At 37.0% G+C, this 25,570-nt stretch overlaps 3 protein-coding genes and 3 non-coding genes across 6 annotated transcripts; 2 read left to right on the top strand and 4 right to left on the bottom strand.

Annotated features, from left to right (window-relative positions):
- Positions 1-316: 316 nt before the first annotated feature.
- Positions 317-3,919, top strand: LOC8277113 (protein DETOXIFICATION 35). The gene is made up of 7 exons (XM_002513620.4): positions 317-852; positions 1,150-1,775; positions 2,382-2,438; positions 2,781-3,019; positions 3,101-3,219; positions 3,373-3,459; positions 3,551-3,919. Exons 1-7 carry the CDS (start codon positions 586-588, stop codon positions 3,623-3,625), a joined length of 1,470 nt encoding a protein of 489 aa, XP_002513666.1. The 5' UTR covers positions 317-585; the 3' UTR covers positions 3,626-3,919.
- Positions 3,920-5,698: 1,779 nt separating this feature from the next.
- TRNAL-CAA lies at positions 5,699-5,782 on the top strand. The gene has a single exon. It is a non-coding gene; the product is annotated as a tRNA-Leu (tRNA).
- A 7,510-nt stretch (positions 5,783-13,292) lies between these two features.
- On the bottom strand, positions 13,293-16,466 carry LOC8277115 (rRNA 2'-O-methyltransferase fibrillarin 1-like). Its single transcript, XM_002513621.4, has 7 exons — positions 16,309-16,466; positions 15,886-16,217; positions 15,668-15,763; positions 15,467-15,544; positions 15,204-15,380; positions 13,736-13,804; positions 13,293-13,659 (listed from the first exon to the last, which is right to left on the bottom strand). The coding sequence occupies exons 1-7, from the start codon at positions 16,322-16,324 to the stop codon at positions 13,480-13,482; spliced, it is 948 nt and encodes a 315-aa protein (XP_002513667.3). The 5' UTR covers positions 16,325-16,466; the 3' UTR covers positions 13,293-13,479.
- LOC112533903 lies at positions 14,745-14,815 on the bottom strand. The gene has a single exon (XR_003078245.1). It is a non-coding gene; the product is annotated as a small nucleolar RNA snoR60 (small nucleolar RNA).
- Positions 14,914-14,986, bottom strand: LOC112533902. Its single transcript, XR_003078244.1, has one exon. It is a non-coding gene; the product is annotated as a small nucleolar RNA snoR60 (small nucleolar RNA).
- A 595-nt stretch (positions 16,467-17,061) lies between the features above and the next one.
- On the bottom strand, positions 17,062-20,999 carry LOC8281011 (30S ribosomal protein S9, mitochondrial). The gene is made up of 4 exons (XM_002513622.4): positions 20,271-20,999; positions 18,431-18,871; positions 17,646-17,726; positions 17,062-17,512 (listed from the first exon to the last, which is right to left on the bottom strand). Exons 1-4 carry the CDS (start codon positions 20,851-20,853, stop codon positions 17,421-17,423), a joined length of 1,197 nt encoding a protein of 398 aa, XP_002513668.1. The 5' UTR covers positions 20,854-20,999; the 3' UTR covers positions 17,062-17,420.
- Positions 21,000-25,570: the final 4,571 nt, after the last annotated feature.

The raw sequence follows: 25,570 nt of genomic DNA, 5'->3' as shown, positions 1-25,570 counted from the left end.
TAGCTAATAATAATATCAGCTGGTGCCAAACTGACCGTAGACTTGTGGCCTCTTATTTAAAGATCTTCAATTATAGAAACAGTTTATATGAAATCCAGATACAAGATTTTATAATGCAAAAAAAGATTTGTAGCCTATAGGAAAGGAATTCAGGTTTGAGTTTTTCTTTTAAAAATTAGTTATCAGAGGCTAATGCGCAGGAAGTAAAAAGTCTTTAATGTTCATTATAAATCACTAAAATTAGTGAAGAATGGATTAAGTACAATGAAATGAAGATATTTATTTGTGCATTTAATAATATCCTACGATTCCCATGAACAATAAGAGTTACAGAGGCTAAGAAAAATAAAAACCACAGAATGCACCTACCCTCTTCTTTTTTGCCCGTAATAATATATATTCCAATTTATTATTTTAAAAAAACAGAGCGAAGAGTTATGACGTGCATTTTCCAACTGTCTATAAGAAAGTAGCAAAAAAAGGGAGTGCATTCTGCACACCTCTGATTCTGAACAGACTAACTCTCTCCCCATATTTCACTCACGAAGACCCAGTCTCTATTATCTTTTCGCCGGACACCCAAATATGGAGGCGCCACTCCTCACTCCAAGCCTCTCTGCCGGCGACGATGAGGATTACACCCCTGTCAAGAGCTTCAAGGACATAAAATCTGTCTTTTGGACCGAGACAGTTAAGATATGGAAGATTGCAACTCCGATTGTGTTCAATATTATGTGTCAGTATGGTATTAACTCTGTTACTAACATCTTTGTTGGTCATATTGGAGACTTTGAGCTTTCTGCCGTTGCCATTTCTCTCTCTGTTATCGGCACTTTCTCTTTTGGCTTCATGGTAAGCTCATGCCACCATCTTTTTTGCTCTTCTTTTTCTTGTTTTGCGTTTCTCCATTTATTATATTCTTTACAATCTTTCTTGCGTTTGTTTACGATCAAGTCACTGATATAAGAAGGGTTCATTGCCTATTTTCTGATACAAGGATATGAATTTTTTGGATGATTGATTTGTATTTAATCAATTAGATCATTGAATATTAACACGTGAATTCCAAAAATGAAAGTTGTTTTCTTTCCCTTTTGTTTGGCGAAACAACATATAAGATAAAACTGATTCATTTACACTACATTGCAGCTTGGTATGGGGAGTGCATTAGAGACACTCTGTGGTCAAGCTTTTGGTGCAGGGCAAGTTCATATGCTGGGGATTTACATGCAGAGATCATGGATTATCTTATGGATTACTTGTATTTTTCTATTGCCGATTTACGTTTTCGCTACTCCAATACTAAAGCTTCTTGGTCAAGAGGATAGTGTAGCTGATCTTGCTGGGCAATTTACTATATTAATTATACCGCAATTGTTTTCACTTGCCGTTAATTTCCCTACCCAAAAGTTCCTTCAGGCACAAAGCAAGGTCAGGGTGCTTGCTTGGATTGGGTTTGTGGCATTTATCTTGCACATTCCTCTGCTTTGGCTCTTAATTTATGTGTTTGGGTGGGGTACAAGTGGTGCAGCCATAGCATATGACATTACCAATTGGGGAATGTCTATAGCTCAAGTTGTATATGTAATAGGTTGGTGCAAGGAAGGTTGGACTGGATTATCATCGTCTGCTTTTAAGGAGATTTGGGCTTTTGTCAGGCTATCACTTGCCTCTGCTGTTATGCTTTGCTTGGAGATATGGTATATGATGAGCATTATTGTGCTCACTGGGCATCTTGACAATGCTGTGATCGCAGTTGGTTCCCTTTCTATATGGTGAGTATTTTCGAGTATGTTGTTCGCGGCAAGCATTTTTCACTTAAAGGAGATGGTTTAGTGATTGAATTCTCTTTTGGAATGGGGTATTTTAGAATCATTTAGTTTTGTCAAAATTAATGGATTATAAATATCTAGGCTTTTATAAATTTTTGATTCCTTGAGTTTGTTCATGTTTATGATCCTATCCTGTCATATGATTGTGATTTAGCCACGATTCAAGGCTGAATTAAATTCACATGATAAGATAGGATTGCAACAGTTCATACTCTCTTATTTGGTATATAGATTAAATCAATATATATTTATGAAATAAATAGAAACAATTTTTCATTTACTAAAGTGAGAGATTTCATGTAAAACAAACCCATCTCTATATGGATTTTAAGAATTCTTAATTTCAAGGTTTTAGATTTTACAAAGTTTTATAGATTTTGTCTCATTTTTTTAAACTAAATAATGAATTTGGATAAAATTTATGGATTCGACAAGCACTGCGTGGAATATGGATCTTTTTCTATTGCATACTTTCCTCTTAAAAGCCATTACAAATGATATTTTATTTTTAGCTTATCTTATTAACTTGTCCTTTTCCGAATGTTTCAGTATGAATTTCAATGGTTGGGAGGCCATGTTGTTCATTGGAGTAAATGCAGCTATCAGGTAACTCTGCTTGTGGATATATACACATAGAAGTTTGCTCCTGTAGTCTTAAGTTACAGCTATAAATTCATTGATTTAAAAACTACGTATAATTCTTCTGTTTTATATGCTGAACAGAGGATGAATACCCTAGTACTGTACATTGTTAATTAGCAGGAATTTTTATCTGTGCTTTACAAGTTGAGCAATTATTATGCACATATGCATCTGCCTTGGGTCTTGTCTGCTGGTATTTCTATTTTCTATGTCTAACGCTGAATTGGATAGTGCTTTTTGTACCCTTTTCTTCCTTAATTTGCTAATGTATCTTTGACATTATCATTTTCTTTTCACCTTTTTCAGCGTTCGCGTCTCTAATGAACTTGGATCGGGACATCCAAGAGCTGCTAAATATTCAGTATACGTAACCATATTTCAATCTTTCCTCATTGGGCTTCTTTCCATGGTTATCATATTGATAACCAAGGACCATTTTGCAATCATTTTCACTAACAGCAAAGCTATGCAAGTAGCCGTTTCGAAGCTAGCGTTCCTCCTTGGTATCACCATGGTTCTTAACAGTATTCAGCCTGTAATCGGAGGTACAATTGGATTAAGAAATAAAACTAACACGATCAGTTTCCAGCCTGTTCTGATGACGATTTTTAATGATGCTCTTGCAGGTGTTGCAATTGGGAGTGGGTGGCAAGCATTAGTAGCCTATATCAACATTGGCTGTTATTATATTTTTGGGCTTCCGCTTGGTTTCTTTCTTGGTTATAAAACAAAGTTGGGGGTGGCGGTACATAAACTCTGCTTAATTAGTATTTTCTTCTATTATCCAGGCTAGAGCATGCTTTACCATGAAAATTTACTGGCTCTTGATTATTAGCTGATGCAATTCAAGTTATAACATCTTTACAAATGTTTATGTTAATTGCTTGCTTCAATGTAGGGACTCTGGGGGGGAATGATAGCTGGAACTGCGTTGCAGACTCTGCTGCTCTTGATTGTACTTTATAGAACCAACTGGAACAAAGAGGTAAATGGAGACTTCTTTACGGAAGACGCGTTCATCGTCAACCAGATATATTTTTGGACTCTTAACCCACAAAGTATAAAATGATTTGCAGGTGGAACAAACATCTGAACGCGTGCGGAAATGGGGCGGGCAAGAAAATACTGAGAAGACAGCTGATGGGGTATGAATAGCTCATTCTGAAAGCCATGAAAACAATTCTAAAGGTTCCTCCATTAGCATTTGAGTGTCTCCAATGGTTGTAACCTTATAAAGTCTCTGTATCACTCGCTGCTCCGTCTCTTAATTTTGCCTCAACTGTCTAATGCAGCAACATACTAATTCAACTTGTCGCAGTTTGTGCTGGCAAGAAAGGCTTTCTTGTCATTTAGCTGGCCGTAGAATAAGCCTATAAGGAGGACAAAATAATTCCTATTTGTGCTTCTTCTGGTTGAGTAGAAATTTAGCTTCTTAATGCCCTTAATTGGAATCGAGTATAAGCCTGTCATGCGTCCTTACTTTTAGAGCCAAAAGAAGAAAACCATGTTACGAATTAAAAGTGTTTGCTTATTTTCATTTTATCATTTACGTCAGGCAAGGAAAAAACATGTATGAACAACAAATGCATATACCCTTTTTTTTTTTTTCATTTGATGATGGCAAAATAGCCCAAAAACACACAAGGAATCAATTACATAGCAGCTACTGTAGGAAGAGAAATTCCAATGCATATAACTGGGAAAATTGACCAGCTGTACCAACCCTTTGGACCATATTTTGAATTTATAACAATACTTTAATTTGAATTTAATTGGTATCCAAACTACCCAAAAGTATATCAATTTAGAGCAGCTTTCCAATTTTTGACCAATTGATGCTGATTTGGCAATTTGAAAAAGTATATTCCGTTTGATTCTCTATCTTAGTATGTGCCATGTCATTAGGAGAAGTTAGGGAATGGGACACGCTGCCTGATTGGACTGACTTTTATGATATAACACATGTTGAGGCGAAAAATCAAATAGAATATACCTCAGATTGCCAAATCAGCATCAATTGGTTGAAAATTGAAAAGTTGTCCTAAATTGATATACTTTCGTGTAGTTATGGTACAAATTAAATTCAAATTAAAGTATTTGTATCAATTTAAAATATAGTCCAAAAAATTGGTACCAGCAGAGTAATTTACCCCATATAAATTTAGTTGGGACTTTCCCTTTCCCTCCCTGAAAAGTTAACAACAAAATAGTTTTATACTGTGACTACTACTATGACGCTCCTACTGAGAACCAGCAATCTCAATTGTACTATCTAAAATACTTGGTATTAGGCATATAAGAGCACAAAGTGGTTTGAGCATACTACATAAATTATTATTTAAAAATTAACTACCATCATCTCCAAAAAGCATTGCATGCACGTTTTAGAAATTCTTAAACCCTACTTCTAATTGCTACTCCATTTCTAAACGAGAGTTAGAATTACAATCCTTATATAAATTATAGAAAACTCCCGTCCAAATATACTGATTTATATCTGAAAGCAATGCCTGTCTTCGACAAAACATACCTTCATTCTACAATTTTGTTTATGGAAGATTATTGATATTCTCTTACATTGATCGCGGCTTTTCTTCATTTCTTTTTCTTTTCTAATCTTTTATCTTATTAGAAAAAACTGGAAAACAAGTTACAGAGACGTGCTTGACATGAAATTCATGGTGCTGCTATGATTATACAAAATCTTGAGGTTATTAAAGAAAAGAAAAAGTCTATGAGGTTTTCACCAATACTCTACTCTATCATCAACTATTATTGAGTGTACAAATTTGAGCCTGAACTAACTATCAGCGAATCTCTAGCCGGACATGGAGGAGACGCCACTCCTGAATCCAAGTCCTTCTACCGGCGGTGGCGGAGATTACACCCTGTCAAAGGAGAAATTTTAGGTAGAGTAACGGTTTCTTGTGGAGATGGGGCTGGCAAGAAGCCAATACTGAGAAAAATGTATTGAACTCAAGAGTATCCGCTCATTGCTCTGTCTCTTGATTTCGCCTTTAACTCTTCAATGCTGCAATGTACTCATTCAGCTTGTCGCAATTTCGTGCCGACAAGAAAGCTTCTTATTGTTGAGCTGTGTGAAATAAAAAGGAGAATACAGTTTTGTTTATGGAAGTTCAGCTTTCTAATGCCCTTCCGTCGATGCTTCCCTATTTTCATTTGATAGCTAGAAAAAATTGGTTCCTTGATCGTATCAGCATGCAGTCAGGATGGCCGAGTGGTCTAAGGCGCCAGACTCAAGTTCTGGTCCTCGTGAGAGGGCGTGGGTTCAAATCCCACTTCTGACATATTTTATCTTCATTTTATTTTCTATGTGAAATTATATAAATAAATGATCACGTTAAGCGTGCATTCGCTTATCTTCTTGCTGTTTTGTATTTTCCTTTCCTTCATTTTTCTGTCCAGATTTGCCTTCTTCTTCTGCTCCAATTTTCTTACATTCCATTTTAATTATTTTATAAAATCCTTCTTCTTTTCTCAGTTCATCAAAGTCTTTGAATATCACCGGCCATAAGAAACAAGAAAAAAGGAACTCTATCTTATTCATCTCGTTAATTTTCATAGTGGTACTATTTTCCTAGAAGATTCATGCAGTAATTGTCTAGACGATCTGTTCTTCTATGATCCAAAAGGGTTAACTCGGCTACCGAGATCCAAAAGAGCAGAAAGACCTCACATGGCGAGGTGCCTTTATACGGTCTTAGTTTGAGGATCTCTCCTACCTTGAGTTTACAACATGAGAATTATGGAATGAACAGCTCTCGGCCCTTATCATGACTTCAGAAGTTACTACTCACACCTCTACCCTACAACTCTCTCCTTCTTGCAGAAAAACCATATCCAATAAGATTGATAATCTTGTATAGATTTCTCATATTCTTGAGAATGTCCAAATTGAAAATACTCTTGTACTCATCATGAACCCATATAATATTTTCAAAAAACAGAATTTTGTCAGAAAAATCTTCAACCAAATCATCCATAAACAACCCTTATCCGTAAAAGAATATGTTCAATCTTCATCTCTTTCTCAATGTTCTCTTACTGCTACCACTCAGGAGCAGTATGTTACCCCTGAGATCCCAACTTCTTTCATAGAATAATGGAGGAAACAGGGATATACACATCTCCATCTTGGAGCTGTCAGGCTAGTCCTCTCATATCATGGCAGGATGGGTCTACCGGATATCTTAAGTACGAACATGCAGTAATTGGCACGATAGTCACAACACTTAACACTGGGAGTGTTGTTTGACTTTCTTCCCCAAATTTAATGTCTCTCTCAACGATCCTTATCTGTCAACTGCACTCAAGGTCTAAGTCAGATAACGGGAGCAAATCAAGTGACTGATGCTCTCTCTGCGACCTTGCACCATCAGATAGTCTACAGATTACAAGATCATGCCTTTAATCTCCAGATCCCAGGCTTTCAAGCCTCCTCTGATGCTTTATTCATTATGGCTGACTCTGGCCAGATTCCTACAATAGTCCAGGCCCCAAGGCAGCTGGAAAAGGATGATTTGCAGAAGCTGATCCCAACTGAATGGGTGACCAACTATGAAAAGCTTCAGGCATCTCAGGCCAAGCCTGTTCAAGCCACCGACCCTCTTTTTGTCAACCAAAAAGATGGTACGGTAAAGACGATCTTTACAAAGACAGGAGAATCTTCTTCTGCACCTTCTATCTTCCAGGCATCGATGATACAGCCTGTATCTAGACCTAGGGAGAAGATCCCTATCCACTCATTCCAGTCCTCTGGACATCAGATCTATGCTGCCAGAATAAAAGGACACTTCATCTGGGATGTTGACCCAAGAATGTGCCGATCAGGATGCACTTGTGGAGATGATCTCGATTTTGCTGAACCATGTTTTCAGCATTTTAAGAAAGATCCAAGAAATATGACTCCAGATACTCTATGTTCAGTCATGGAACCGAGGCCGGATGACCAGGATCCAGACGGTCCTCGGATTGGCATCCATAAGAGACAAAAAGAAAATCAGAGCAAAGCTCCTCTCCCAATATTTAAGGAAGCCTTAGATCTTCTTGCAAAAGAAGGAAAGACTGACCTTGACATCACTTTTGATGAAATGAAGGCACTTTTAGCTCTACTGGGAGTCAAGTTTGAAAAAAGTTCTTCTGCAAGTTGCAGAAAAGAGAATCAGTCTGATTTACTGGCAGTACAACCACCCCATTCAATCCAAAGCTGTTTCATGCTCCAGCCAGAAGACTTCCCTCCTCTAGGGAAGACTGAGAATAAGAGATCGGAAATCCTTCCTTCAAGGATTACTCCTTCCGGATCCATAGAGCCCCCTCACTCCTCCAGAAGAGGTTCTGAATTGGCAGACCTCAAATTCTATAGTCCAGAATTCCTATCTAAAGAAAATAGATGGAAAACTGGATCAGGCTCTACATTTGGCTCATAAGCTAGACCATAAGTTGGATACATTCTCTCAGCAACTCTATTCATCTCTCACTGCCAAATATCAAGCTCTGGATAAAGAGCTCCGAGTTCCTCAGCCGATCACTCCAGCCTTCATTCAGAAGGAAAAGGAGATTACAAGGCTAAAAAAGTAAATTGATCAGATTGAACATGATTTTAAAAGAGATCAACCTCCTACAATTCCATCCTTCACATCAGTAGCCTCTACATCTTCTGCTATTGCCCCCTCATATTACTCTTCATTTCCTTTCCTCCCACAGCCAGAACACCAAGAAACCCTCTACCAACCTTTTGGCACTTTCTCTCATCTTTACCCAAAAGATTCCACAACCCATCAAAAGAAAATCTCTCCCCCTCTAGTTTCTAAAGAAAAATTACTAGAACAATCACTCATCAGTCCTTATGATTCTGACTACTCCTCAAACACTTCAGAGATGGCCGATATTACAGAAATTCTGATGAATACCTCTACCACTGAACCCAGCCCAGAAGTAGTGGAACCTGAGGAGGAAGATGCACAGTCATTTTTTGCTCCTACTAGAGCTCCATACCCAAGGTCAAAACCAACAACTGGCACAGGACCTTGGTTCTCCTTTGATGATTTGCCTCCATCAAAATGGAAAGATAAGCTTTCTGAATTCTTGGTGTGGATTGATCTCCAAATGACCTTTGATGGAGCCACACTGAAAAAGGTTCTTGCTGAGTTTGTCACAAGGTTCACAGGCAGCTTACGAGATTGGTATCAGTCAAAACCTGAGTATACCAGGCTTCAATTTGTGACACTACCAACTCCATCAGCGGCGGTCACAGTCCTCCATAATCAGTTCCTTGGAAGTTATGATTTTGTTATACGACAACAAAAATAAGAATACTTTGACCGAAAATGTTGTTCGTTGAAAATAAAGGATCTGGAAAGACATTATTCTGCTATGTCTAAGCTTTATTATGTCATTGGAGGGCATGACGGTGATGATACGTTGAAGTATACTTTCATCACCTCATTACCAGATGAGATACAATAAGAGGTCAACAACATGATTGCTACGACAAAGAAACTGGTCACCTCCATCACTCTTGGAGAAATTTGGCAATTCACTCTCTCTTCCATCAAGAGACTCTGTGACCAGCAAGAATTGTTCAGAAGGTTATCTCAGCGAGATTTGATAGTTCAAAAGGCCTGTAACAAAAATAATCTCAAGATTAAATGCAAGGCCTCAAACTGCGTCTGCTCCAATTATAAAAAGAAGATCGGGCATCATTTTCAAAAATACCCGCACAGAAACAAAGAATTCAGAGAAAGAAAGACGCGCTTAAAAGGGTTCAGATATTTTCGGAAAAAGAGGAATCAAGGTCACAAATATGACAGATGTTATATCTGCAGAAAAAAGGGGCACTATGCTAAGAATTGTCCTTAGAATCTGAAAAAATCAGCAAGGATGATACAATAAGTCAGCATGTCTATGTCTCTTCCAGACTATCAGAACAGGATAATCTTACTCCAGAGAGTCTTTTTGGGATCGAGGCAGAATATTCAGACTCCACTGAATCCTCAGAAGAGTCCTCTTCAGACTCGGATGACAGCGAGATCCCAATCCTAATGACCAGTCTCTCTTTAAGAGAAGAAAAAGAAAAAGAAATCTTGAGAGATGTAATGCAGTATCCCTTCTCTCTAGATCCACTTCTTGAGTTATCTCAACTTGCTACTAAAATTCCTCCAGTCCTCTATGTTCCTATACAAGTTCTGCCTTCAAAATATGCAAAACTTGTTTCAGTCATAGCTTTCTTTGACACTGGAGCTCAAAGAAGCATGATGAATCCCGAAGTCCTTCCATCTGAATACTGGAAGCCTCATGATCAGTTTTTCAGGGCAGCAAATGGTCAAACCTTCAAGACTACTCTGATTACAAAGCAGAAAATCGGGATACAGTTTTTTCCTGATTGCGTGGTATGGACGCATATCATCGGTTCAGATCTTCCAAGCAAAGACCTCCTGATAGGGTTTGATGTTTATCATCAGGCTCAGAAGCTCCAGATTCTCCCCAATGGTATAAAATTCAAGAGGCAATTTCGTCCATATACAGAGACCTCTAATCTGTTCACTATAGCAGATACAAGTCCACCATTTTTACAACACACAGAGAAATTCCTTCTCTTTTGCCCAGAATCCCATTCACATTTTCAACATCCTCTTCCCCTGTGGAAAAATCCCTAGTTCTATATCAGCCTCCCTTTCAAGCTCAATGAAGATATTAACCCAACAAAGGCCACACACCTAGGAATGTCCCCTACTGATCTAGCCCTTGCCAGATCAGAATGCTTAACCCTGTTACAACAAGGCCTCACTGAGCCCACAACCTCACAATAGGCCTGTTAAGCCTTCTATGAGGAGAAAAGATCCGAGAAAAAAAGAGACTTGTTATAGACTACAAACCTTTAAACCATTTCTTGCAAGATAACAAGTTTCCTCTCCCTCGAATCTCGAACTTTAAAGTCCATATCCAAAAGGCCCAGTTCTATTCCAAATTTGACCTCAAAGCGGGCTTTTGGCAATTGGGTATCCATCCCTCAGAAAGATACAAAACAGCCTTTTGTATCCCAAATGCCCAGTATCAATGGACAGTCATGCCCTTTGGGCTCAAAACGGCTCCATAATTTCAAAAGACCATGAAATAGCTGAGGAACATCATCAACTCTTGAAACAGTTCCTCGCTATTATTCAAAAATATGGCATCATGCTGTCAGAAAAAAAGAGTCTTATTGGCCGGCAAGAGATAGAGTTTCTTGGCATGCATTTCAAAAATGGCCAATACACGTATGGTTCGCATCTGACAAAGGAGCTCGAGTACTTCCCAGAAGAGAATCTCTCAGTAAAGCAAATTCAACAGTTCCTTGGGATTTTCAATTATATCAGAGAAGCCATACCACACCTGTCCAACTACACATGTCATCTTTCTAAGATGCTAAAAAAGGACTCTCCTCCTTGGGGAACAGAGCAGACTACAACTGTCCAAAAACTAAAAGAGTTGGCCCACAATCCTCCACCTCTCACTATCCCATCTACAGGAGATCTTATCCTTCAGACAGATGCGTCTGATTATGCGTGGGGGGCCATCCTCCTTGAAAATCTCAATGGCAGAGAACAACTGTGTGGTTACGCATCAGGACAGTTTTCTTCTTTAGAAAAATATTACCACACAACCTACAAGGAGATCTTGGCAGTCAAATATGGGATAAAGAAATTCAAATTTTTTCTGATTGGACAGCAATTCCTGGTTCGGATGGATAATTCTTCTTTCCCAAAAATCTTTGAATCCAACCAAAAGACCTTACCAGAATCTCAATTATTGAGGTTAAAATCATGGTTCAGCAGGTATGATTTTGAAGTCCAGCATATAAAAGGAACGAGAAATCTCATCCCAGATTTCTTATCCAGACTCTTAAAGCCACAAAATCAGCCTATAGTCCTCCTCACCTTAACAGTCAACCTTCCTATAATCTTCATGGCCTCTTCGTCCTCAAAACCCACTATGCAACCTCCCTCTCCATCAGATCTTCCCGCCAACCTCACAACTAGACAAGTCACTGATTTGCCAGAAATATGATGTTCCATTATTTGGCAATTTTCAACAAACTTTCTCACTGCCCATTCAACCCAATTTCTTTTACCCAGATCACCCTTGGTGTTTGATTTATCACCTTTCTCCTACCCATCCACAGATCGAAAGTGAATTGTGGTTCTTATGGTGCCTTTCTACAGTGCTATTGAAATACCTGTTATGAATCTTTTACGCTTCTTCAATAATGAGACAAATTCTGGAACATATCCATGGAGATACCTTACTTGGTTCAAAACCCCGTACCAATGGACAAGGGAACTTCTCAAGGTTATTCATGAGAACAAATTATTTACAGACAATAATCCCAAAGCTTCAGGATATCATACCATTTTCATCCTTCACAGGCCTTACCTTCAGTTCTCAGAAGACACTTATGCAACTAAAAATATCTGTCATTATTGGAGGACGATTGAAGTGCCTTTGCATCTTGCCCTCCAACAATTACAAGAGATCTAAAGCGGGCTCTGCAACTAAGAAATGAGTTAGGGACGACCGATGTCTCTACACCATTAGTCTGCACTTACAATGGATATCTATGGACTGAGACTGAACATCCCATTATTGAACATTCCATTTTTCCCATACTTCCAACTCCACTAGATGATCCGGATCTGACCAATGAACAAAAGGATGCCATCATGCAAGATTCTCAACCTATGGATGACGATGACTATGACAGTGTTTTCTAAATTAATGGTGTGTGCGCTGGACGTGAAGACAAGCCTTCTCAAAAATAATAATATGTAATAAAAGATGAAGTGTCAAATTCATCTTTCGGTGCATTATTTTCTGTCTTTCACATGTGTAAAGTAAGTGCATTATTAAGACTTGTCGTCTTAATATGCATATGAGCTATCGGTGAGCTGTCAGTATATTATTAGACTAATCTTTTGTAAGTGAGAAATCTCAACTCTTCCTCTAAGGAAGACATGTGTCAAAGATAAGATTCCCACCTTATCTTTTTCTGTCGTTTTGTATTTACACTCCTCTATAAGAGGAGAAGTCGATATGTAATGAAACCAAGCAAGTTTTCCTTTCATTTATGAGCATAATATTCTCTCGTATGGCTTTCTAAATTTCTTCATTTTCTTCTTCTTGATCTATGGTAATGAACTAATTGTCTGCACGATCTGTTCTTCTATGATCCAAAAGGGCTAACTCGGCTACCGAGATCCAAAAGAGCAAAAACGGTATCGCAAACAGGTGGTACTGCCAATTTAGCATCATACCTTGATTTTAAGTTTTTGCAAATTTATTTGAAGAACATGATTTAACTCTTAACGTTTCCAAAAGCGAGTTATCTTTAAATTATAATTAGATATTCTGAGCGGAAAAAGGGTTAAATCTATCTCAACTTATTCTAATAAAACTAATTTCAACTATTTTAATATAAAACTAATTTCGAACTATTTTAATGAACATGCTCAACGTAGAGATACGGACTGAAATTTCTGCAAACAAAGGGGCTGCTCTAGTGTTGAGGGTTCCTACCCCAATTTTTTATTTTATTTTATTATTTTGAGTTTTAAAAATTATTTTTGCAAAAGTCCTGTAGATTAATGTTTTTATAGAAAAACAATATATTAAATCAAAGTAATTCAAGATCCCAACCCTTGCTGAAAGGGCTTTTACTTGCTTAAACTAGATCAAGCCGGCAAAAAAATAAAGGAGGAAATATCTCAATCACTACACTAGTAACAAAATCTCTCTATTCAAATCAAATATACAGACAATATATGAATGCTAAGCTAGGCCTCCAACACTTATCATTTAAAATTCAACGTCAATGTCAACAACCACTTGAACAAAAATTCCACAATAAACTAGACATACTAATAGGGACACAAAATCTTCCTTCCGCAGAAAATACTATTTATCCCTATTTTAACCGACAATCACTGTGGACCGACGATAATTTTACTTTCTAGGAAGCGGCAGCTTTCTGCTTCTTTGGCATACGATAACCGCCAATAACACAAGCATGGTCTCGCTCAAATGGCTCGAGAGTGACCTGCTCAGTAGGCTTGAACTGCTCCTGCGTCATTTTCTTTACTTCACTCTCAAATACAGCCTCAGCAGGAACGGTGGAGTCTATGCAATTTGCCTGTTACACGGACCCATAACATCAATAAGTTATTACAGCAGATGAAATTGAAACACGTGGGATTTAAGAAACTAACCTTTATTGAAATCACAAAATGGCCACCAGCTTTCAGAAAGTAGGAGGCATTCAGTGCCAGAATCCTTGCCTGGAAAGGTGATTAAGAAACAATAGGGAAATAGAATTCAGCCAAAATTTAAAGGAAACTAAGTGACAGCCGCTGCCATATAATAAATCACACTTTTATTTCATAAAAGATAAAACTATTCCCAACTTGATTACTCCCATGCTGCACCAGCATAATTAGTCAACTCAGCTGCCACAAAACTGAAGGCACTTGATCCATTATAAATAACAATCAAGAGCAGAGAGGCGGAGCAATAGGAAAAGCCACTTGTTGACTGGGATGACAAAGAGTAGCTTTCCCAATTTGCAACTCTAAGATAAAATTAAAGAGCAAAATGCTCAAAACCAAAAGAATACTGCATATAGGCAAGGTGAGAGTAGCAAAACCAGTACAAAATAATGGATGGCACACATCCTATTTAAGCAATCAAGAAAATGCACTAAGGCAATAACATGATTGACCATGTTAACCACTTCTGCAGAAGAGGTCCTATAATATTAAGGTTAAGTCTGGGCTTCAAAACAACTTAGTTTAAAAACCACCAACTTCAGAACTATACATTCACCATCTAACAAAAACATTCGACAAAAGAATTAAGTGAAATAAAACAGCCCAGAGTCAAATATGCATTACTGACAAATTTATTAGTAACTGACAGAGGTTTAACAAGTACAAGTCATCTAGTGCACTTCAAAAGAAAATATCAAATATGATATTATAATACCAAAATAGATGGGAAATCCTGTAATACAAGAAAACAAAGCACCATTTTCAATTCCTTGCAAAAATGATAATCAAACATGGACTGAAATAGATGTTCAAGCTGTTTAAGGAACAGCAAATTAAAATCATATATCGCCGCTTGCTAAATTCTTACAAAAACGGGAACAATATTTTAATCAGTAAAGAATGCAAGAAAACAAAGTATAGAAGTAATTGATGTTTTAAAAGTTTTTATAGAAGCATCAGAGACTCGGTATTGCATCACCCATGATGTCCAGAAGGGGAATCCGAGTACCTCATCACACGCTAGATGAGTAGATGGTGTAAAACTAGGAGCTAATAACAAAGAAAATACAAGTGTCTCAAATTTTTTATACAAGTTAAAATAAAAGTAAGTAACTTCATATTGCATCAGAAACTCGAGTTTACATCACCCATGAAGTCCTGAAGGGGAATCCGAGTAAATCTCATCATATGCCTGGATATAATAGTTAATTTACCTCACTCCATGGAGTAAGAGGTTCTAATTTGAAAATAATCCAAGGATGTGCAATACAATGAATTAACAAAATTAGATATGGAATAGACCACATGCATTCATAAACTTCCCAATTGTTATAGAGTATAGTGCTAACTATGAAACTTCATGTCTATATATGTTTTGGAAACTAAAAATAGAAAAGCACTAGGACCAAACCTGATCAGGCTGAGCAACATCCGAAAATATTACATCCACCATGCCAACAAGCATGCGGTACTTGGCTGGATGTCTGGCATCTTCAATAATGGGTATAACATTTGTGCGCTTCTTTGCCATGTTAACCAAGTCTCTCCCACTTCTGTGAGAGAATTCCACTGCATAGACCACTCCCGTCTGCCAACATAAACAAATATTATAAGCAGCCAACCCACTAAACATAGAAACACCAGCAAACTACAACTCTCACAACAAATACTTACAGGGCCAACAATGTCAGACACATGAGAGACTGTAGTACCAGAAGCTGCTCCAAGGTAGAGGACCTTGGCACCAGGTTTCTTAAATTAAAAGAACAAAAAAGAATATTCATTAATGCCATCTAGAGCGAAATTCCAATAAGTATTAAGCATATTAACTATATTATAAAACTTGAAAAAAAAAACATAAAAAATGAGACTCACAATCCAAATGTTATCAACACCACCCAGAATAGCAGCAGCTAATTTTGATCTGAAAGGATTCCATACCCTGTATTCAACTTTAGTACCATCTTCATTCTGAGAAAGAAACACGTAGATTCTTTGGTATATTTTTTCCAACAAATAAAAACTAACCATGCTAACTAATACAGACGCAAAAACATTTTAAAAGAATGATACTAAAAAAAAGAATAAAAAACCTGAACAGAGATCCTCTTCTCATTATAGACAGCTTCACCAGGAACAAGATTTTTAGTGACAAGAGCATCTTCTTTACCACCTTTGCCAATAAAGACTCCTTCATGTCTATGTGGCTCTACTACTACTTTACTTCCTCCTCTCATTCCTCCACCGCGTCCGCCTCCGCCTCCGCGGCCTCTTCCTCCTCCGCGGGGACCTCCGCGGCCACCACCACGACTTTTCATTCCACTTCCTCTGTCACCGAAACCTCTTCCTCCCCCTCCTCTTCCTCCACCTCTACCTCTTCCTCCTCCATCCCCTCTTCCACCTCTGAATCCACCACCACCACGGCCTGCATATAATTAATCAACAGAAGTAAAAATCAATATTTTCTCAGGAGCCAAACAGACAATGAGAAGGACTTTGCAGAACGATGGGTTTACCTCTTGGAGGTCTCATAATGACTGCGAAGGATATGAGTGAGTGAAGAAGTTTGTTCAGCGAGGGAGGAGGCCAAATTGTACAAATAAAATGAGTGAAGCTTGCTTTTATAATCACAGCTTCTAGGGTTTTAGTTTAGGGTTTTGCTTATGTCCTCTTTTAGGATGTGTTTTGGTAATTTGACATGGCTGTCCCGTGAAGTTTGTAAAAAGCCCATTTACGAGAGGCCAGCTAAGCATCAACTGTGTCTTGTATGCGTATCCAATATCAACTTGGACTTTTAAGCCCACGGGCGCGACGTGGTTCGCTTGAGTTGGGAGTTTGAGATGGCATCAGCATCAGCATCAGCATGTTTCTTTGTTTTCCTTCATGTTGTAAGAAAAAATAAATGATAATGGCAAGATTAGTATCTGAATAATAGAAACTAAGATTATAATTTTCTTTCAAGAAATAAAATTTGATATAAACCCTTGCATTATTTCTTCTTCTTTTCTTAATAGAAAAAACCTTTTGTTTAAATATGATTATCATAGTGCACTCCAAAGGATAATAAAAACCTCTAACTTGAATGGTACCGTATTTAGAGCTTAACTGGCCAGGGGAGGAGTCAACTGTTAGCCAATCCCATCAAATCAGTGTTTATGTACTTGGGGGAACAATATGCATGAACCCTGTGAATTCCAGGAAATAAAAGAGTTAAGAATGCTGGAATAGGATCCTACCCCTAAATGGACTTCACTCCAACAGAAATTAACTTATAGAAGTGTAACATGTACTCTTAAGATTTGTATTGAAATGGAGAACAAGAGATCCAACATGTTATAATCAGTTCCCGCATCAACAAAAAAAATTCTCAAAACTTCTCATTTATTGCGCCCTACACAGGCTAACAATTATAAAGGAGCAGATGGGTAAGGTAGGCTCTGAAGTTCAACTCTCCACCTCAAAATCTTCTTAAGCTCTTCTGAGACGAACGTTTTGGAAATGTGGACTACAAGCTAAAATACAGGAACATATTCAGGCCAAATAACTAATCTCCAGGCTACTGGGTAAGGATGTAAAATCTGATTTCCATACAATAGTAGCAGTGAAAGACATCTTCTGTAACCATTGATCAACGCTTGACCCATTGGAAGCTCTTTCTTGCTTTTGCTTTTCCTGGTTTCTTCCTTTCAACCACACGAGGATCCCTCGTCAAGAACCCAGCTGGTGAGACAGAAATTTAAACACAGTGAATACAGCTCAAACCATAACAGCATGGGCAAAACATATCAAGACACTGTAAAAATTCAATACAGGTAAACAAGAGCAAATAGAGGTGTATGTTTGATGGCTGTACCATTTCTGAGGGGAGGACGTAAATCTGGTTCCCAGTTTTGCATGGCCCTGCTGATCCCTAGCTGAATAGCTCCAACTTGACCTGTCCCAATGCAAATAATTATTTTTTCAATCAAATATTATTCATAACATATGTGAGCTATATGTGACAAAACATAACTGAATTCCAATCTGCCTAAATCTAGTTATCATGCAACTATATAACTCATACTAATGGTGAACCAACAGCCTTTGACACAAAGTAACCCCATTATGTAGTTAGTCCAAGCAAGCTTCCAAAGTTGAACGGAAATCTTAGATTGAATCTTCAAAATATCATTTTAAACCCCAAATAAAATTCATACAATTTAATCAGCAAAATACAAGGAAAACTACAATAAAGAAAGCACGAGTCCTCACTAGATGCCCTCAAACTAAAAGCAAGGAAATAGTTCTCTATTTGCAATCTCAAATACATGAACAGCACTCTACTTCAATGTCAGATCAATCAGCCACCCATAACCAAATTATTATTAAGCGTACTTAGATGTTATATAACATGAACCTCTTCTTGACTTCAGTAAAATAGTTTGGTAGCAAAAAGATATGCAAGTTCATAAAAATTGACATATACATCAAAATATGGCATTTCTCTTCAGCAAAATGAAGCATATACTTATGCTATCACACAAAACAATATCAGCTAAAAACACATAGAGAAAGGTTAAGTTGACAAGAACCTGTGGCGTTACAAGACAAAATAGCAAAAACCAGGGAATATGGGCAACTAGGAATGCTCAAGCTCACCTGTAGTACCACCTCCTTTCACAGTGCATTTGACATCCCAAAGACCCAAGGTTTTTGTCTCAGAAAAGGGTCGCAACAGGGCAGCCCGATGATCAAGCATCGGGAAATAGACATCAAATTGCTTATCATTAACTATAAATTTCCCGTCACCAGGTTCAATCCAAACACGAGCTACACTACATTTCCTTCTTCCAGTCCCATAAGCTCTCCCTTTCTCGTCTACTTGTCGCACTCTGGATTTAGCAACTTCTTCCTGTTTCTGACGCTCTATGTCTGCTCTTGTGGATTTTCTAGTGTTCTTTTCATAACGCATGTCTTCAATTTCACTTAGAGGAGGCAACCCCTCAACCCCTTCAAAATCCCTTAGAGCAATCAAACTGTCCAGCATGGCATCTGTGATTCCAGATGCTGCAATTAGGTCACCGAATGCACGATTGCTTCCTGCAACAGACATATTTGGATGTAACCATAAGAATATCTATGAACATTACCATATTGCTTATCCTTATCAGACTTAATCCAAAGACATTAAAAATGCTATGATGGAATTAACAACAGCATAAGGAAAACACAAAAGAAAAACACGAGGAACTACTTAAACTTCTTAATCAAGCCCTTGAACCAGCGCACTATTGGTGCATGCACTTTGACAGAGTTTAGCTGTTAAAATTTCTAAGGTGCAATTGTCAAATAGTGGTGCAGCTATCTCATAGGAATATGAGCTTGCTGAATTTTCCATTGGTGATTGGTCGCAAGCAAGTTAAAAGTGCTCCAAAACCATACTTGTACCAGAACATTATATTTTAACATAGATTCCTTGGTGTTGCAACAACTAGAATGCATCCAAAATCAAGCATTCAACTAATAGCAATATGTATAAATAAGCATCAATAATCACTAAGAATCTATATATGTGTATTCAAAGCAAGGTATCAAGTGACGATTGAGGTTTAATTGATGGGATGATACTCAGTCACAATTTTCTTTTACACTTAATATAACCCAGCAGCATCGATATTTAAAAGATCCAAGACTAAGATCCACATTGCTTTGGTAGACATGCTTTAGACTCAGAACTAGAGCCATGGGTTGTTTTACCTCACCATTTGTGCCCCAATCAAGGAATCTTGCTGGATCATGATATTTGGCAAAATTCAGTTCTTCTTGTCTCAGCTTCCTAATTTCAACTCTGTTGCAGGTGTTTCTTTAGCAGCAGCAGCAATCATGTCATTATGGTGATTGATTTATTCTTATAAGTTATTAATTATGCTAATGCTTCCCTAAAAAGTAAGAAAGTAATCAATAATAAGAATAATGCTTGGAAACAAGCACACATACGTCTGTCTTAACTGAGGGTTCTAATTGCAGCCACTCCACTTTACCCTGGGTTGGTTGCTCGAGTCATGGTTGAAACCGATAATGTGCCACACATAAAAACACAAGCATAGCTGATTTTATATTTTGTGTATTTGATGGTATGGGTCAAAATATCATGTGCATATAGTGGGCATGCAGTTCACGCATTGGTAGCTATGGGGTGGTTAATGAACTAGTTATGATTGTCTAGGCGTATGCTTATGCATTTTCCTCACATGCTGGAGAGAATGATGGTTAAAGGATTGAACATATTTTTGTCAGCAACTGCAGTTAAACTCGCAACAAGATCTGCTTATGTTGATGAGAAATATACTTGCTGCTGTGCGTAGTTATTTAGGACTAGTAAGTTCGTGATGCGTATTCCTAGTATAAATTCAGAGCACATGACAATTAATCAATCATAATAAATCTCTTCTCTTCCAGTAGTCTTATTAGAATTTATTTTAAAAGAAAAACAGATTACCTTTAAGTACAGCTGTAAGTTCCTTCTCCTCTGCCTCGAGCATTTTCTGCTCCTCAGTCTTTTCTTTCTCCACATTGGCACTACTCTCAGTAGTAAATTCACTACTAGTGTCAGCATTAATCTCTTCAATATCAAACACATGATCTTTCTGATCCTCCGCGTCGTCCAAGTTCCACATCTTATATTCTTCGGATTGCAGCCACTCATTGTTATCTTCACCGCCTGCAGACTCTTTCTCAATTCCTTGGAATATATCTTTGCTATCATTGCTGCCGCCTTCTTCCTCCTCTAACCATGACTCTTGAAGTTGATTATGCACTGGCGAATCAGTAATTCCAGCAAGGCTGCCTTCCTTTGAATCTGCGGCAAAAAAGGAATCAAATTTTTCATCGCTAGAAAGTTTCCATATGCTAGAGGATGATTGGTCTTCGTTGTTGTTGTTGTTGTTTTGATTGGAGGAGAAATGTCTGAGGAGAAAAGTGGAATTGGAGATACGAGGAGAGTGCTGATAAGAATGTGATTTGGAGGAAAGATTGGATAGTAAACGGAAATGAGAGGATTTGGGAAGGAGACGCGAAAGCATTGTTGAGAAAGTGGAGAAAGAGAGGGAGAGCGTGCAAGGCTTTGAGCTCGATTTGTTTGATTTTAGTAGGGTTTTAGTTTTGGGAATTTAGGCTCCGATCCGTTTCAACTTGACGACCCGCTCATCAGTTGGATCCGGACTTTAGATTATGCTGCTTTTTCTGATAGCATTTTTTTTTTTTCTTAAAGAAAGGTAACATTTAAAACAGTCAATCTCGCTATATTAAGAATCTAAAAGCAAAATAAAATCAAGGCATAGTGATTTAATTTTATATAACCTGTGAAAAGATTAAATAGCTCAAATCGTGAGAATATTTATTTTTGAGAGACGATATCTTGAGTTGAAATTCACATTTTTACATTTATTTATTTTTCATTTTTATAGATAATGAGTATTTCATATTACGATTTATTGAATCTCTCGTAAGAAAATAAAATATAATTTTTCAATACAAAGAAATTATAAATATAACTAAAAAAAGCATAACAAGTATTGTGCTCAAAAGATTAATATTAATCACTCTAATAGCTAATTATATAGATATAATCAAAGAATTTCTTTTTCATGTTGGTGATTGTTCTTACCTATTTACTTATTTATTTTAAATAATAAAATATGTATCCATCATCCAATATCAAATTATAAAATATTTATATATACGTATTATTTTTTTTTTTGTTTATTGTAATACGCATACCATATTTAGATAGAAATTTCTCTATAATTATTTACTTAAACTGTAATACCCGAAATTTTTATATATTTAATAATGAGTTTTTATTTAAGTTAATTTTAGCTTTATTTTTATTCGGTTTAATTGGAATGATTTAAATACAAATTTTGAATTTTAATGTTAGACAAATAAATAAATTATTTTTCCATATCCAATTAGTTTGATTTTTAAGGAGTTAATTAAATAAATTATTTGAGGAATAAATTATATTTTTATTTTGTTATTCAAAATTTTTCCAAATGTATATATATATAAATAAAATTATATATTGAAAAATTTTGGAAAAAATTGTAAAGGATGTTTATAAAAGAATTTTGGAAAAATTGGTATTATAATTGATTAGTAGTATTAAATTTTAAGTTGGAAATTGATTATTTAATTTAATTGTCTGTAGGATTTAATTGGAGGATTATTTTGGAATAAGGATTAAAAGTATAATTTTATTATTATGAGGGTTTAATGGAAATTTGTGAGTTTGGTATTTTCGTAAATAAATATGTCGGTCAGGGGTATTTATGTAATTATGTAATTTCAATAATTCGGATTTAGCCCAAATTAAATAGTTAAGGGCTTCATTGAAATGATAAAGGCAAGTTTAGGGGTTAAATTGAAATTCTGCAGGATGGAATTGTAAGTAATTAAGGAAGTTGAGGAACCACATTGTAATAAGGAAAAGTTTGGGGGCCTAATGTCGATATTGAAAGAAGAAAGAAAGAAGGAAGGATCGGGGAAGAAGAAGAAAAAGAGAGAGAGATGTCGGGGGAGAGAGAGGCTGGCCGTCCGTCCGGCGGCAGGCAGTGGCAGTGCGAGGAAGATGGTCGAAGCTTCCTTGCCGCGGGCCGATCTTGCCGATCGACTCCTCTCGGCCTTAGCTTTGTTTTGGCGGCGGTGGTGTCGAAATGGTGGCCGGAAACGGAGGTTCGAGGTGGAGAGAGAAAATGGAGGCAGCCGAGATTTTTGGATTTTTCCGGCTATGGACGATCGGAGGACGATCCCGACTCTTCTCAAATGGCACCGGTTTCGTGGCGATCGGGCTCCGTTTGCAAATTGACGGTCGAGATCGTCCGAAAATCTCTCAGGATGATCGGGTGTCAGATCGAAAAATCGGAAGCGGGGATCGTCATCAACGCGTCGTTGTGAGTCCGATGGTGTGTTCGGATCGTCGATCGGACTCCCGGTATTTTTCTCCGGCCTGTAATTTTAGAAATTCTTGGTTTAATTTTGTGTCTATTGATTGTGTTGAGTATTTGATGATATTTGTGAGTCAAAAATAATTGTCCGCCGTGTTTTGTCTTTGAGTCGGAAAATAGTGAAGTTTGGGGACCCGACTCCCGTTGTTTAAATTGTTAAGTATTTGAAGTGTTTTTCTGGCAGCTCCTGGACCCGTTTTTTACGGTGGTAATGTCCGCGTTGCAGGGGAGGTTTTGTCGGATTTTCGGTAGAATTCTCCCGAGTCGAGATTTTTAGATAGTGAGTCCTAGGAGTCTAGACCTAGGATTAATGATCGATTGTTTCAACGTTTTGATAAATCGTTTTTCGTGACTAGATTGTCCGTTTGTTCGGCTCGCTCCAACCGAGTCACCGGAGCAGAGCTAGGAGGTCACTCGATTATGTGAGTTAAAGTCACATAATTTCTACACTATTGCCAGACCTAATTTTGATATGCTATCTTGAAATTCATATTTAATATGATTATTAGTATCGCAATATAAATAATTTTATTTAATTATTATTTGCTGAGATAAATTTCAATATTGTTACTAGTAATATTATATCACTCTTTTGATAGTTAATGTTATATTCACACAATTGTTATTATTATTTTTCCACATATTGCACGTTGTTTCCTCGAAATTCTGATTCTTTATTTCTATATGTGTTTAATAATTTTGCTAGACCATGATTATTATTATATTTGTTGAATGTGATTTGGGATGAGGCTTTAGTAGAATATGCCATCTGGTGGGTTGCATCAGGACCGCGTGCGCACCGGTAATGATCAAAAACAGGTAATAAGGTTATTATGGATTTGTTTGCCCTGATCGAGCATTGCTCTCTGGGCTGAGTTCAGTTGATTGCCGGAGTTAAGGTCCCTGATCGAGCAACGCTCTCTGGGCGCCGGCTTATTTGGTATTCAAGTGTTAAGGCTGGAGGTAAGGACCCTGATCGAGCTTGCTCTGTGGGCGCCAGACCTGTTGAATTAAGAGAGCCGAAAGGCTACTAGAATTTGGGGTTTGGGTTCTACTGAGCCACTCGTCCCGTAAAAGTAAATATATATTTTTATTTATTTATTTATTATGGTATTTGATTATAATGTGATTTGTATTTATGTGCATGGTTTGATATACTGATTTGAATAATCTATGTTTTCTGAGAAGAATGCAATAGTCCTCAGATTATTTGATTTTAACTCACTCTCGAGACTGACAGTCTCCATTTACTGTTTTCCAGATTCATGATTGTTAGTCTTCCCGCGACTCTTATTCAGTAACCCGATTCCTTCATCATCGGGTGATGTATTTGATTTGGTATGTAAATTGATAAATCTTAGATTCTCCGCAGTAGTAATAGTAGATGTATCAGCTGTAAATTTTATGAGTTTCGGGTCTCACCTAATTTTTCTGGCAGACCGAATTTATTATGTAAAATGTAGCTATTAAGATAATTTGTGGCTTTAATAATATTAATTTAAAATGAGATTTGTTTGAGTTGTGAGTGTCAGGCTTACTACGGGATTCGGTGGTCTTACGCTTACTCATTCCCTAGTGTCAGTCACGGGTTCACAAAGTAGGTCGTGACATAAACCAAATTTTAATATTAATGTTATGAAATAGCTACTTTATTTATATTTTTTTTACTTTCAAAGTGTATTTGATAAAAGTGTGATGCAACTTCTATGAAGCCATCTTGTTCATCGGTTTTGATATCTATCCAATCCGTTCAAGTCCGTTTAAAAGTTTTTAAATTTTGACACATAAATTTTATATTAGACCAGTTTAAATTCAAATATGAAAAAATTTGATTATTTTTTGGATGAACTTGAAAATGGTATTTCTTTAAGGTCTATCAAACAAGTTTTGCTCGATCCAAAAATTATAAAATAAATTTTTTTTTTGGCGACAAATAAGTTTGGTCGAAATTTTAGAGCCACACTATCGGATCAGGCCAGTCTCGAGCTTATATTTAAAACATCAAAGTCCAATCAAGTCCGATCCAAATCTAACCCGACTCGATATTTGAACAAGTCTAATTCCAAATTATCTTTTAAAATAAAATTTTAAAAAAAAAAATTGTACACTATCAGTTTATTTAGAGTTTTGTTTTTAACAAACAAAGAATTACATTAACAGTCATCTTTAAGAAGAATCAAAAAAATTATAATGGTAAGTAGCCATTCATCAATTTAAATTGCTATTTATTCAAGTAAGCTATTCAGTTATAAAATTAAGAAGCAGAGTAAAACCCACAAAAATATAGAGAGATAGCTGTACAAAATATAGTTTTCAACAGCCTCAATTTCTGAAAGATCATTATTCTACCCATTAAGCGAATTGATGAAAATAATGTTATCAGATTCAAATATGAGACACTTAGAATAGTTAGCAAATATTATGCAAGAGAAAGCGTTAAGAACAACTAAGTTTCAACAACCATAATAGAAGAGGTAGCTATCCTTCTTTAACCTCCAATAGACAAAGAACCCCTGCAGATGAAAGCCACTCCCGCAACTATCATTGCTTTTGAGTGCAGAGATATTCTTAATATTTTCGTGCTTAGCCATCCTTTGGGAGCTATCCAATGATATAGACCAACCAAGGGAGACACTCTTGCACTTAACTATTTGTTCAAAAAAGAAAACTATGTGAAATTTCTTCATGTCGTCAAGGGCAGCCCGGTGATTAATCTCAAAGTTACTGGATGGGAATCTCCCTTTTACTTGGTTATGGTTATCTGCTCCTCCCATGGAATTTTCTGTTTAATGAA

This window comes from Ricinus communis, chromosome 4 (genome assembly GCF_019578655.1).
Source record: "Ricinus communis isolate WT05 ecotype wild-type chromosome 4, ASM1957865v1, whole genome shotgun sequence".
In the NCBI taxonomy this organism is placed as follows: Eukaryota; Viridiplantae; Streptophyta; class Magnoliopsida; order Malpighiales; family Euphorbiaceae; genus Ricinus; species Ricinus communis.
This window is presented reverse-complemented; position numbering and strand designations above follow the sequence as displayed.

What these genes read in the sequence shown, in the direction of transcription:
- LOC8281011 (XM_002513622.4), bottom strand. Translation starts at nt 20,853, where the DNA reads ATGCTTTCGCGTCTCCTTCCCAAATCCTCTCATTTCCGTTTACTATCC. An exon ending in GAAAGGAGGTGGTACTACAG is followed by an intron (nt 17,727 to 18,430) that starts GTGAGCTTGAGC and finishes GCATTGGGACAG; the next exon opens with GTCAAGTTGGAGCTATTCAG. An exon ending in ACGTCCTCCCCTCAGAAATG is followed by an intron (nt 17,513 to 17,645) that starts GTACAGCCATCA and finishes CTGTCTCACCAG; the next exon opens with CTGGGTTCTTGACGAGGGAT.
- LOC8277115 (XM_002513621.4), bottom strand. An exon ending in AGAAGAGGATCTCTGTTCAG is followed by an intron (nt 15,764 to 15,885) that starts GTTTTTTATTCT and finishes TTTCTTTCTCAG; the next exon opens with AATGAAGATGGTACTAAAGT. An exon ending in GTGTTGATAACATTTGGATT is followed by an intron (nt 15,545 to 15,667) that starts GTGAGTCTCATT and finishes TTTTAATTTAAG; the next exon opens with AAACCTGGTGCCAAGGTCCT.
- LOC8277113 (XM_002513620.4), top strand. Translation starts at nt 586, where the DNA reads ATGGAGGCGCCACTCCTCACTCCAAGCCTCTCTGCCGGCGACGATGAG. An exon ending in GGAGTAAATGCAGCTATCAG is followed by an intron (nt 2,439 to 2,780) that starts GTAACTCTGCTT and finishes CACCTTTTTCAG; the next exon opens with CGTTCGCGTCTCTAATGAAC. An exon ending in AAACAAAGTTGGGGGTGGCG is followed by an intron (nt 3,220 to 3,372) that starts GTACATAAACTC and finishes GCTTCAATGTAG; the next exon opens with GGACTCTGGGGGGGAATGAT.